Raw genomic sequence first — 12,589 nt, 5'->3', positions numbered from 1 at the left:
ATCCGGCCCTGCCCTGCCGGTACAGATTTGGTCGGAGCTGAATCGTGTTGTCGTGTCCCTCAAAAATTCCAAAGTTGTCCCTCGGTAAGCTGTGTCGCTGTTTCCCATGAGGGTCCGCTGTGCGGCTTCTCAACAGCAAAAGGGTACACCTACTGAGATGATCGACAGCCTCCTCTGTAGACCTCAGTTCGAGAAACCGAAGCAGGCATGAATTCGCTACATCGGTAGGTTTTCATTTTGTTGACCGTCCCGATGTATTTCAATTAACTACCTTAACATTGAAAACCAACAACTGGGAGATAACTATTTTGCAAGTCTGATTTGCCTGGCCCTCTCGAAAAGAAATAGTGCCGATCACGATTCCTGAATTTGAGTTAAGGCTAAGCAAGACAGCACCAAACAAAACTAAACAAAAAATAAACTGAATGAACTGGTGTGAGACCACAGCCACCCACACGTGGGGGAATAGAGGGAGGGGGGACGCAATCGCATCTGCTGATGAAAAGAAAAGCAAGTGCCAGTCTCGGGCAGCATCTGGTCCCAGCAGGTACCCCGCTACTACACTTCACAAGGATGACTCCACTTCTCTCGGGATGACGATTTCCACCTCATTTTCTGCTCTCTGGACTTCCACCTCGGGCTGATTTTCTTGAGCGAGGTGCTCAGGGGACTCGCTGATCATCTCCAGGCAGGGCAGGGGAAGACCACCACTCCCTACTTTTTCAGTGCTCTTTTTCTCAGTTCCGTGTTTGTCTCCACTGCCACAACAAAGTTTGGGGGCACACTGTGTCCTGCAGGAAAGTTCACAGAGGGAGATGCGTGACTCTGAGTTCACGGTGGCAAACTCTGGCTGGATCGTTGTGGCATGGATGCCTTCATTGTGGAAGAAATCCTTGATTCGTTTCGCCACATCCATGTATGAGGCGGGATCGTGGCATTTGATGTGAGCTGTAGCAATGATGCGGCTGCCCGCCAACTGCCAAATATGAAGTTCGTGAACAGCTAACACCCCATCCAAACTGCGCAACTTTTCATTCAGCCGACGCATGTCAATCTGCTTCGGGACAGTTTGTAACAGGATGAGGGCCGACTCCTTCAACAGAGGATAGGTTGTGTACAACAAAATGCACACCATAATAACACAAAGGGTGGGGTCCAAGTAGAGAACCCAGCAAGGCCCGGCGGAGGACATAGTGCTGTTGTCTAGGCTCACCAGAGTGTGGTTGACGTGCTCATGGTCAGTGCAGTGGCTGTCCACACAAGGGTTGATGCAAGGAACACCAGCCACGCAAGGAGACCACACGAAATTAAAAATGATTGCATTGACCACAACGATGACTGAACCCAAGGCATCCCCGAGAACATGGAGGAAGACCCCTCGCATATTGAGCTGGGAAGCCGACTCTTCTCCAGGGTCGAGCTCATCGTAAGGCAGGCTGCCGTTGACCTGGATCTCCAAGCTGTTCTGCTGCAGCAGATCTGCAAGGCGACAAGGGAGACAAGAAGAGAGACGGTGAGAATTTAGAGTACTTGAAATGGCCGCTGATCACACATACAGTAGTTAGATATGATGGACCTTTGGAAGGGACTGACAAAATGCCATCCTTCATCACTGCATTGATTAACTTTTCTTGTGCGACTGACAAACATCTAGTCGCACATCATAGACATCTGGCAAAGCTGCTGTGACTCCCTCGAGCACGCGACCCTCTGTGTCATTCTTGCCTCCAACCTGCTGGTACCCCAAAAGTCAGATTCACATTTACCATTAAGTCACCAAATAGCACAGCTTACACATCACAAGTAAAATGGAGGTGCCTACAAATGCTAAGAGGAAAAAGAGCAGCGAAGATTATAAAGAACCAGGAGAAGAGAAGTAGTCAGGGAACAAAGCAGAGGCCGAAAAACAAAGAAGTTAGGGGGTTCTGCTCGATTCGGTTAGTTGCGTGCTGGGCCATCACATCAAACCTCTCCACTGGTTTTTGAACGACTGCTTACTCCGACTACTGTCACCTGTCGTGCAGGGCTGTCAAAGTATAGGAAAAAGTAAAAAGTCAACAGCTGGACCCATCCCAAGCAAGATGCTACCATTAGAACAAGATGGGTCTAGCAGCAGACCTCAGCAGAACAGCCAATTGGATTGCAAGTTTTTGTCACATGGTTTACTTGACTTGCGTTAGAAAACCAAACCTTAGTGTGTTGCAATCCAATTGCCTTAACAGATGAACTACCGAACTGCAGAGCTGCAAGGGTCCCAACCTCGCTTATTGACTTTTGTGATACCAAAGAACATCTACGCCCAATCATTATTCAAGATGTGGATGTACAGGTGATACTTGGGGGTCCACGTCAATGACTGGTTTCATAAGACAGGGGAACTAATGCTGGTAGTGACATCCTTCCCATCTTCCAGAACTCTGTGACGGCCAGTGTGGTGTGCTGGACTGGTAACATCACTCCACGAGAGGCCCAACGAATCGACAATCTGATTCAAAGGGCAGGCTCAGTTATGGGATGCACTCTGAACCCTCTGAAGGTAGAAGTGGAGGACAGAATGAAGAGAGCACTGCGTGCCAATACGAACAATGCTGCAGTGTGACACACCAACACAGACTTTCAGCCAATTAATTATTCAGCAGAAGTGTGTTAGGAAACGCGACTGGGCCTCCTTTATACCAAAGGGTAACACACCAGTAAGGTGCCTCACCGTGACTGGCACTGCCAAGTTAGACGTTTACCTTCCTTTTTCGTCATTCTGATGTGTCTTCAGACCGTACACTGCATGTAAAGACCTTCTCTAAAAAGCCAAATTTCCTCCTGGGGACAAATAAAGTTCTACCCGTCAGTCTGTCTATCTATTCAAAGGCGAAATATGTGCCCCAAATCAGTTCCACAATGTGCTATCGCCATTTTCTGACATGGGTTTCTCTGTGTCTTTTGGCAATTCATTCACTACAAAATAGAAATAAAATGAAGGCAAGGGACAATCTGGTGCAAGCTCAGGTAGATCTATGGAAAAACGCAAGGGGCACTGCAAAGTCTCATAGAGCCGAGTCAGCACAGGGAGAGAGCAAAGTCCGAGACCCATCAGCAAATACAGTACTTTACATTACTGAGAAATGTTACACAACATATGAACAATGACACAACACCCTGGGACCGCCTGGCACTCGAAGCTGCAACCGCCTGAAAGTTCATGCTATCTCCAGCTCCACCTTCATTCAGCTTTTCAACTTGAACCTTCTGCAATATGGAAGCACAAATTCAAGAAATAAAGAGAGGTGCAGTGAAACTGAGCCTGTCACACAACAGGCATAGGGCACACGGCCAGGTTAGCTGTCATATTAGAGGGCAGCCTTTTTATTGCTTGAATCTTTTCCCCTTTAATCAGTTATTACTGTTCTGCTCACCCTGCTGATATTAAAGGCACTTTATAATTTAAAGAATGATCTGGAAGGACAGCTGGATTACAGGACGGACCCTGTAAGTGGGAAAGCGGATGATGGCAAAACCACAAGAGCTGCCCATTCTCTCCATGATGCACTGTCGTAAAGTGACCGGCCTAACCATCCATACTGTGCCGAGAGGCGCCTTCAAGCTCTATGATGCCATATCCCTGCATGCCCATCGTCACCCTCTCCATTTATTACACTTACAGTACATTAAATGGACTAAGACTAGAAGCTGGCAAGCAGACTGGAGGGACAACTCAAAAAAGGAAATGTCCAAAAATAATGACCCCCCCCCACCCCGGTCAGGAGTTTCTGTATCTGGGAGTCTAATTGGCTAAATGATGGCATTCAAAAGTGACAAAGCAAGCGGTACAGAGAGATTAGAGAGGATCGAGCCAAAGCGAGGAGTCACCGCTTAGTCCTCAGAGTGTAAACAGATAAGCCATCTGGGGCCTACTTAGAAATCAGGCTCGCCTTGCCTGCGTGCGCAGAGTCAGGAGGTCCTTGTGTGTGTGTGTGTGTGTGTGTGTGTGTGTAGTGCGGTGTTCTAGGATTATTGTTCTCACTTTAACCTTTTGTTTAACCTTTCAGATAACTTGTGATAGTGAATGGAATTGAAACTTCAGGACAAAAATATCCTCCTAAATGAGAGCCAAAAATCAAGGAAATCCTCTGGCAGGGAGTCTTGGGGGATAAAATAATTAAGAAAAGATAGGGGTGGGCTTCAGATATGTCAAGGAACCTCCCAAATCGCTTATCAACATGGTGGACAATGGTGGCCTACACCAGGGGGTCCAGCTGAACAGCACACAGACAGGCCTGATGGGGATATTCAGGTCACTTAACGTGGGCACATTGTGGCCAACATGTGGTCTGAGACTGTGGTGGGCTGGGACAGGAACACAAGATGCCTGAATAAACCAATCGGCAAAGACAATGGTCCTGGACTCACTAGGTATGATAGTGGAGGACAGGATGATGACAAAATCAGAGGCCATCATAAGTCAAGGGCACATCTCAATTAAGAAAAATAATTTAGTACTGTAGGCCGTAAAGTAAATTAACATCCATCTGCATTTTCCATCTCAAACCTGAGCCCACTGAGGATTTGAGGTATGAACTTTGACCTGCTAGGCCACTAGATCACACCATTTCCAAATATCTATATATAGTACATAACTGCATTAACACTCTAACGGGCACTCCAGTAGGCATTTCTAGAAACTGAGCAGAATGAGGACCCCACATGCAGGATAAGAGAAGTGCAAAGTGCCACACTTGGGAAAGGAGACATCCATTAGAACTACAGAGGTGTAATAAGGTGAAATATTTATGTACTTAAGACAAGCAGACATCTTTGCAATATGGAGGTTGGGTGAACTAATAATGTTTGATAAAAAAGATTTTTGACAGATGACCTGACTGTCCCTTAATTTGCATCTTTATAAACATGCAGCTGGTTTGTTGCGGTAGTTGGGAGAATAAAACCCCTCGACTGGACTTGCACAGAGTGCTGCGGCTCCTTGTAACCCTAAACTAGGCCGACTGAATGTACCCTTCGGCACACGCAGAGTCAAGCGTGTCTGAATAGAACACCCGCTCACTTGATGGCTTAACCACTTCCTCGCCAGCTGTCATGAGACCCCTGGAGCAGGTGTGTGCGTGACATTATCACCGACCCCAGCAGGCCAGCATTCACAACCTCGAATCTTTGGGGGCTCAGGCTGAAGATGGGGAAAGGTGTTGGATGGTGAAGGACTTCTCAGCATGTGAAGACTAAGCATATCCTCTTTATTGAGATCCATTTCTTACCCATTTCCAACATACGCAAATCAGTGGACTCACCGACAGCGATCCATCCGCAAATACAAGTAGACATCATGCAGACAATGACGGTGCGAGGCAGGAACGATAGCTCTGCCCGGCCACATTTTGACTGAACACGCTCGAGAAGGTGCTCGAGAGACAGGGTGCCAGTGAAGAGAGGTGGGCATGCGTGATTTCAGAGGAAAGGCCCCTAAGGTGCACACAGGGCAAGAGACAGAATAATTTCAAAACATTTGCTATTACTGGTCTTTGACAAGTACCACAATTACTTCTTAACTGTTATTTATTCTCTGCCACTTTGAAATATCATAAAACTTTATGGGATTCCCATAAGAGGCAGGACACAGAAATGGAAAGCCCCCGTGCATAGATGGCCCTGGCGTCTCACCTATAGAGAATTAATGAGATGCGTTAATAGGCTTAACAGGCACGCTTAAGCTAAACCCACAAAGCACGGCGACTCCCTGAACTCCACTTAACATTCTTCTTAAAGATTTCAGTCCCCTTAAAACGCAGAAAATCAAAAGATCAACTCTCGTAATCCACCTTCAGAAGTGGACTTCTTTTTCCTAGAAAGGAGGGCACCACAAGGAGATGCCTTCGGCGAGAACAAGACAGGCGATGGCAAACTCCAGAGGGAGAAAAGGAGGTAAAGAAACATTCAGCGTGGTGGTGCAGAGCACGCGACCCGCAGTCCTCAGGTGTAAAGGAGCAACAACACGCGGATTAAAAGTAACAAAAGGGGCGCGATCAGGTGAACAAAGAAGCCCAGGAGGAGCCCATTAGCTTCACGCCCATCGCCTTTTCATCACAGCTGCCTCTGCCCTCGGTGCCTGGGTACCCATGATGGTGTTAGGATGGCCTTTTACCTCAAGAGCGAGAAACACAAACGGCTAGGATGCCAATTCTAGGATAGCCATTTTGTTTTTTTAGAAATGCAAATACAAGATATAAAGGTGGGCACGGGAAGGGAAATTCAGCTAATATGTGGCGGACTGATTTCGATGCGGTGGTCTCACCAACCTGCGATCACGAAGGCAGGATCCTTGGCAACAGGGCTAACATAAAAAGAGCAGGCGGTAGGCCGGAGAATCCGCACCGGTAGTCTTTTCTTACTGAGACATCCAGTGGACTCGCTTCACAGGAATACAGAAACAAATGGCTTGTAAATTGCTTTGGATTAAGTGAAGAGAATCCACAAATTGTGTTACATCCCTGGATTTCATCATCTATAGGTCTGGAAATGACACACCGGGTGCAGAGCCTCTCGTGTGTTCACGTTTAATGGACCACCTTCAGTCAGTTGGACGTAAAGCCCCCCCCTTACATTTACATCTCCAGCCTTGCGCTAAAATCATTTAAATTCTGAAATACTGCAGACTTTTGGAATCGGCTCTATTGATGTATGCTCACCACCAATGCCCACAGAGAGGCAGGACCTCGGTTTTACATCTCATCTGAAGCATGGCACCCTTTGCACCGTAAAGCGCCCCCCTCACTGCACTGGTGCCACACTTAGACCACAGGGTCAGTGCCCCCTGCTGGCCTCACCATCACCTCTTCCAGCAAGCAACCCAAGCTTCTCCAAGGAGGTGAACGACCTCTTCCGAGGTGCAGCTGGTATGGCTGCCAGTATTGGGCTGTGTGGCTCTTTGACGACTGACTGCCTGCCTGACAGAGAACCGTTTCATTCTGGGAAGGGCTTGTTGCATATTACGTTGGTTCCTGGAGATTTAAGAACATTTGGAATATGTCAACAGAATCAGGAATCTGTAACCTTTAGTAGGCTGTCTAGCAGAATACAAGAGATCGAGAAATCCTCAAGCGTGCCTGCAGTCTTGTATGCCGCAAGAATTCTTTCCACATCGGGAACAGGCTGGCATTTCACACATCGGTTATCTTCTTCCGTAGCAATTCCCATTTTAAAATGGGATTGCATCAGTTACGTATTCATGGTAACTTTTGGAATCTTTTCACACAGAACTAAATAAAAAGTTCTTTATGTGTATAGGCTGCTACTGTGCCAACGTGCTACCCAGTTTAAGAGAAAATGCTTGGTTTTTAAATGAGTGGGGTCCTGCCCTGGGTTGGTGCCCGCTCTCTATGGCTCTGAATGTGAAGAAGCAAGTTTAAAAAATGGGGCAGACGCTTTAATAACTGTAGCAGACAGGAGGTGGGCACTACTTTATACTGAATGACTTGCTGACAGCATCCATGGGGAGTAAAGGACATTGAGATTTGCTTCTTCCTTTTATATTTTAATGGCAGCCCATCAGTTAGGAGATGTTAGGGATCAGCCTGCCACCAATATTTAGATATCAAAAGGTAAAGGCAATTTAAAAACGACGCTGACGCAATGCAGCGTGTTCACAATGGCTTATGGGTAATCCCAACGCTCTGCCGTTTGGTCAAATGAACATGGTCGCCCCATTGTGGGATTGCTGAACAAGCACAATAATCCAGAGGAGTCCCGCCATGGTGGCACAGCGGGCAGTGATGCCCACTCGGGTTTTCCTCTCTATTTTTCTTATCGCATGCCCAAAGACGTGCTGCTTAGGTGAGTGGGCTTGTGTGAATGTCATTCTGAGGGTGTGTAGGTGTAGACCCAGTGACAGAATGCTGCCCTGCCCTCTTTTGCCAAGGATAACAAAGCCTGCCAGCCTGAATTGAATGAAGTGGGTAATAATAAATAAATTCTGATAATGTACTTTATTAATATAATGCCTTTCCCGCGCTCAAAGAGCTTCAAACCTGTGGGTCATGGCAACACTGCAAGTGGGCCGCAGCTGAAAACCACAGAGCCCCGACGATCGCAGCCGATCCTGGATGGTGTCCCCAAACCCCTGCTCCATTCACCACGGTGGAAAAGCATTGCCAACGGTGCCTGACTCATCTAACGCTCTGGTGATCATGTGGGACCCATCCCAGGCTTTGACAATCGCCAAGGGGGACCACCCCTCATTCTACATTCACAGAGCCCCCCAGCCCACTAATGGAATCCCGGAGTCGTCTTTTCTCTGCTGTGCACGACACGAGTATTGAGTGTGAATTTAATGAAGAAGTCAACTGAGGGCCTGTAAGGTGTTTCGTATCTCACTCTACACACTCTCATGTCCTTCTCCTCTGATGCAGTCGTTCATCTGGACCTTCCCCGTCCTTTTCTGTTCTTCTTTGATCCACTTTATCGGGCAACTGAGCAACGTTTAAACAATATAAGACTCTCGATTACGTACACAAAAATCAGGGTCGCGATGTGACTGGAGCCAATCGCAGCAGCCGCAGTGCAAGGCAGGAAATAGCCGTGGATATGACACCATTGTGTGAGCCACTGGGGCACGTGTGTGTGTTGCGATTTTCAAGTTATTATTTGACAAAATCTGCTCATCTCAGAGAACGAAGGCGGAAAACTCGCAGCTATGCATTGGGAGGCCATGCAGACTGCACACTGGCCTTAAAACTGGTCACTAACGTCTAAGTAACAATTACGGAAAGCGAGCTGTGCACTGCACTTCATTTGGAAATATACTCGACTGTTACTACTTACGATGTAAAACGACGTTTTAGGAAAGCAAGTGGCACCTAAACGGGGCCGCCGGGCGCTGCCTTTAACTTCATTGCCCATTCAAAAAAGATATTCTGATTAGCGTCCCCTGCTCTGCGCGACCCTCCACTAAAAGGAGTTTAATGAATTCCAGCATTTGCCGTCCGGACGATTACACAAAAGACCATCAGGGCAGAGGTGGGGGGTGGGCGTCCCGACGGCTTAAAGGGCTGACAGCAGCAGTGCCATGTTGTTCCCACTAAAAAGTAGAGCAGAGGCGACACTCTCAAACCTCGCGTATACGTACCGTTCCGCTCGGGTCCCTCCGCTGTCACGCCATTCGGGCTTCCGCAGCCCACCAGATTGTTCGTTTCTTCTGTCGACGAGGTGCCCCCCGGTGGCCTCTCGCACTTGCTCTTCTTACCCTTCTTGCCCCCGTGAGCGGACCCCCCTCCGTGGGAGTGTCCGTGCCCCCCTGCGTGGGAGTGTCCGTGGAACATGCAGAGGCCAAAAAGGTTGATGAGGAGCCCGGCGGCTCCCACGCCAATCACCACCAGCGGTTTCTCGATTTCGTGCGGCTCCGTGAAGCGCTCGATGGCCTCCAGGATGATGGTGAAGCACAGGGCGGTCAGGAAGACGGCGTTCACCAGGGCGCCCATCACTTCGGCGCGAATCCAGCCGAACGTGTTCTTACTGGTGGACTGGGTCTTCTCGGCGAAGCGCACCGCCACCAGCGCCACCACCAGCGCGATGACATCCGACAGCATGTGGAAGGAGTCGGACAGCATGGCCAGCGAGGCCGTAAGCCGGCTGACAACCACCTCGACCACGAAGAAGCCAAACGTCAGGGTCAGCATGCAGAGCAGCCGCATTCCGTTGGGCTCGCAAGCCATGGCTCGCTCTCCGGATCTCGATCTTTCCCTCCCTTCTCGGCGGGCACAGGCGCCGTCTCGCTTGCACGTACACAGGTTGTGTCGACGCTGGGCTCCCTGACTCGCAGAAGAGGCAACCGGTCGTTTCCCACCAAGCGAGAGCCGCTCCGAAGTGCTGTGGCCAACTGAGATTTCCTTTTTTATTTGTTTTCTGCCGCCCGTTTGTTCCTTGAAAGACGTCGAGGCGCTGCAGCCGCTCGCCTTGTCAAATCCTCGAGACAATATCCACTGCTTTCAGTCGCTCTCTCGCTCAAATCAATTCTCCGCATACAACGACAGAAGCGCCGCGGTTTGCCATCCACTTGTCGTTCACCATGTTACCGGCAAGGCGAGGAGAAGAGCACAAGACGAAATCCTCAACTGCCGAGCGAAGCATTCGACTCGGCTGTTTGCAGACGGTTTCAAACTTTGCACCCGAAACCGGCAAAGTTTTCACACGGAACAAGAAGCCGCGCGAAACCACGCCCACTGGTCTTTCAAGAAGATGGGGAAGGGGGCGGGCGAGTTCCCCTCCCTTAGTCCTCCTCCTCCATCTCTGTGGCTCCGAATCACGTCAATCTGCGCCTCCCGCTGCACCCCCTTGGCGACTCCAGCGCATGACCCCGCCCCGTCGGCGTTCATTGGCGGCCTCACACCCAACTCCTGTTCCCCATTGACGCTTTGAAACGCCAGTTCCCAGTTCCCGGTACCCGGAACCATGGTAACTAAGCCCGTCCTTTCTGTTTTTTTTTTTATGCGTAATCTTTTTTTTTGTTGCTTTTCCACACTGCCCTGTCAGAAAGTCAGAACACAAAACGTCACCGTGACTCACCAAGGAACGCCGTGCTGAAAAATCAGAGAGGAGTGCACTTCCCAGGAAACCGACACTGCGTCTGTCAGCCACAAGGAGTGACGCTCCCATTTCCATGAAATCCCCCCATTCGTTTAGCAAATTCTGAGACGGGGGCTGGGAGTGCAGGGGCTTGTGTAATAGCAATTAATTAGAAGGAAACAAAAAGAACAGACGAACTGAACTAAATGGCCGCCTTCTCCATATGTGCAGTAAATATCTTTAAAAAAAAATGGAAATCGTTGGGAGAAGACTGCAGCTTTTAATGATCTAATGACAAACTCCTCAGCGTAGCATCGCTATAACAGCTTACGGGTGTGGGCGAGTCAGGGGGCTTCAATTCAGAAACCAAGCACACAATAATGTAAGACTTTGGATTTTTGATCAATCATCAAAAATGTCCGGTCGACTGTCAATGAATCCCGCTACTCCAATCTCCAAAGGGGACCCAAAAAGTTTCTGATTATGAAAACAGGTTATTGCTTGCCCACCTAGCAGAAGCTTCAGTGCAATTATGGGAGTCATCATCCTGTAGATTCTGAAACTTAGGAATCATCCATGTCCTAAATCTGCTTAATTCAGGGCAGTGTTTCAGGGAAGCTGGAGCCTCACTCAGCAGGCACAAGACTCAGCAGGGCAGGAACAATCCCTGGATGGGACACCAGCCACACAGACAGACAGACATCAGGGGACAATTTAACATCACCAGTCCGTCTAACCTGTGGGAGGAAACTGGAGCACCCAGAAGGCAACCCACCCACAGGACACCATGAAGACTCCACGCAGGAAAGACCCCGGATGTGAACCCAAGGGGGCAGTGCGACTGCTGCACCACCGTACTGCCCAGTTGGGAACCATTCAGGTTAAAGTTTTGGGTACAAGGCAGGGCACGGCACGGCACCCCCAAACTAATGAGGTCTCCCACCAGCAGGTCCACACCCAAAATGGTATGGGGGACATCTGAAAGTGAGTGTGTATGGTGAAAAAGTTGCCAAGGTGCACAAAGTGACAGCATGGGTGGGCAGCTGACCATTATATCTGGGTGTGGAGCTTAGCCTGGCTAAACGGCCCCCCGGAGCCTGGCACATTCAGAAAATCTCCAGACTCCTTCACTTCTTCTCACATTTTGTTGGAGCTCAAATCCATTCATTTAATTTTTTTCCCAAAAGTGAAAAGTCAAAATGAAAAATGGAATTCAGAATTCAGGAACCCTAATTCAGACATTTTTACAAATGTATTAAATAAAAAAAGTCGCGTCTACACGCGTATTCCAAGCCGTTACTCAGTCCTTATTAGTTGATTCCAGTGTGGAGTCTTGTTGGGCTTGAGGCCTCAGGCTTCACACACCTGGAGTTGGGGATTTCCTGCCGCTCTTTCCGCAGACCCCCTAAAGCTCTGTCCGGTTGGGTGGGAGACCATCGGTGGGCGGCCTCTCCTGAGATGTTCCATTAGGTTCAAGTCCAGGCTGTGGCTGGAAGAGGTGTTGGTGAGGCCATCAGTGGGCGCTTACCTTGTGGTCTGCGTGTGGACCCCAGTGCCCCTGTGCAGTGACGGGGACACTGTTCTGTAAAACTGGTACCGTCCTTCGGATGAGACATAAAACCAAGGTCCCGACTCTCTGTGGTCATAGCAGGACATCCTTCAAAAGAGTAGGGTGTACCCCAGCATCCTAGCTAAACTGGCCACAGTGACCCCTTAAACATCCCTCATCTCTTATTGGCTAACTACTTCTCACCAATTCAGCACCTAATAGCTCCTGAGCGGCGGGTACACTGGCACAACAATGGCTGTCGTCTCCTTGCCCGGGTGGATACTGCAGATTAGTGGTGGGTGAAGTGGCTGCTCACTCTCTATGTAAAGTGCTTTATAAATGTAATTTATCATTATTAACATTGTTATTTACTGTATGTGTATGGATTTGATATACTTTATGAATCCCCGAGGGGAAACTGTCTTGTCACATGACCTTTTGGGGGTCAGCACACAGGGTCAGCCATCATACATCACC

The 12,589-nt window shown here is 48.9% G+C and overlaps 1 protein-coding gene across 1 annotated transcript; it reads right to left on the bottom strand.

Moving 5' to 3' along the window:
- Positions 1-464: 464 nt before the first annotated feature.
- Positions 465-11,851, bottom strand: slc30a1a (solute carrier family 30 member 1a). Its single transcript, XM_039738660.1, has 2 exons — positions 9,128-11,851; positions 465-1,479 (listed from the first exon to the last, which is right to left on the bottom strand). Exons 1-2 carry the CDS (start codon positions 9,711-9,713, stop codon positions 566-568), a joined length of 1,500 nt encoding a protein of 499 aa, XP_039594594.1. The 5' UTR covers positions 9,714-11,851; the 3' UTR covers positions 465-565.
- Between the last annotated feature and the right edge of the window lie 738 nt (positions 11,852-12,589).

Source organism: Polypterus senegalus, chromosome 16, assembly GCF_016835505.1.
Source record: "Polypterus senegalus isolate Bchr_013 chromosome 16, ASM1683550v1, whole genome shotgun sequence".
In the NCBI taxonomy this organism is placed as follows: Eukaryota; Metazoa; Chordata; class Cladistia; order Polypteriformes; family Polypteridae; genus Polypterus; species Polypterus senegalus.
This window is presented reverse-complemented; position numbering and strand designations above follow the sequence as displayed.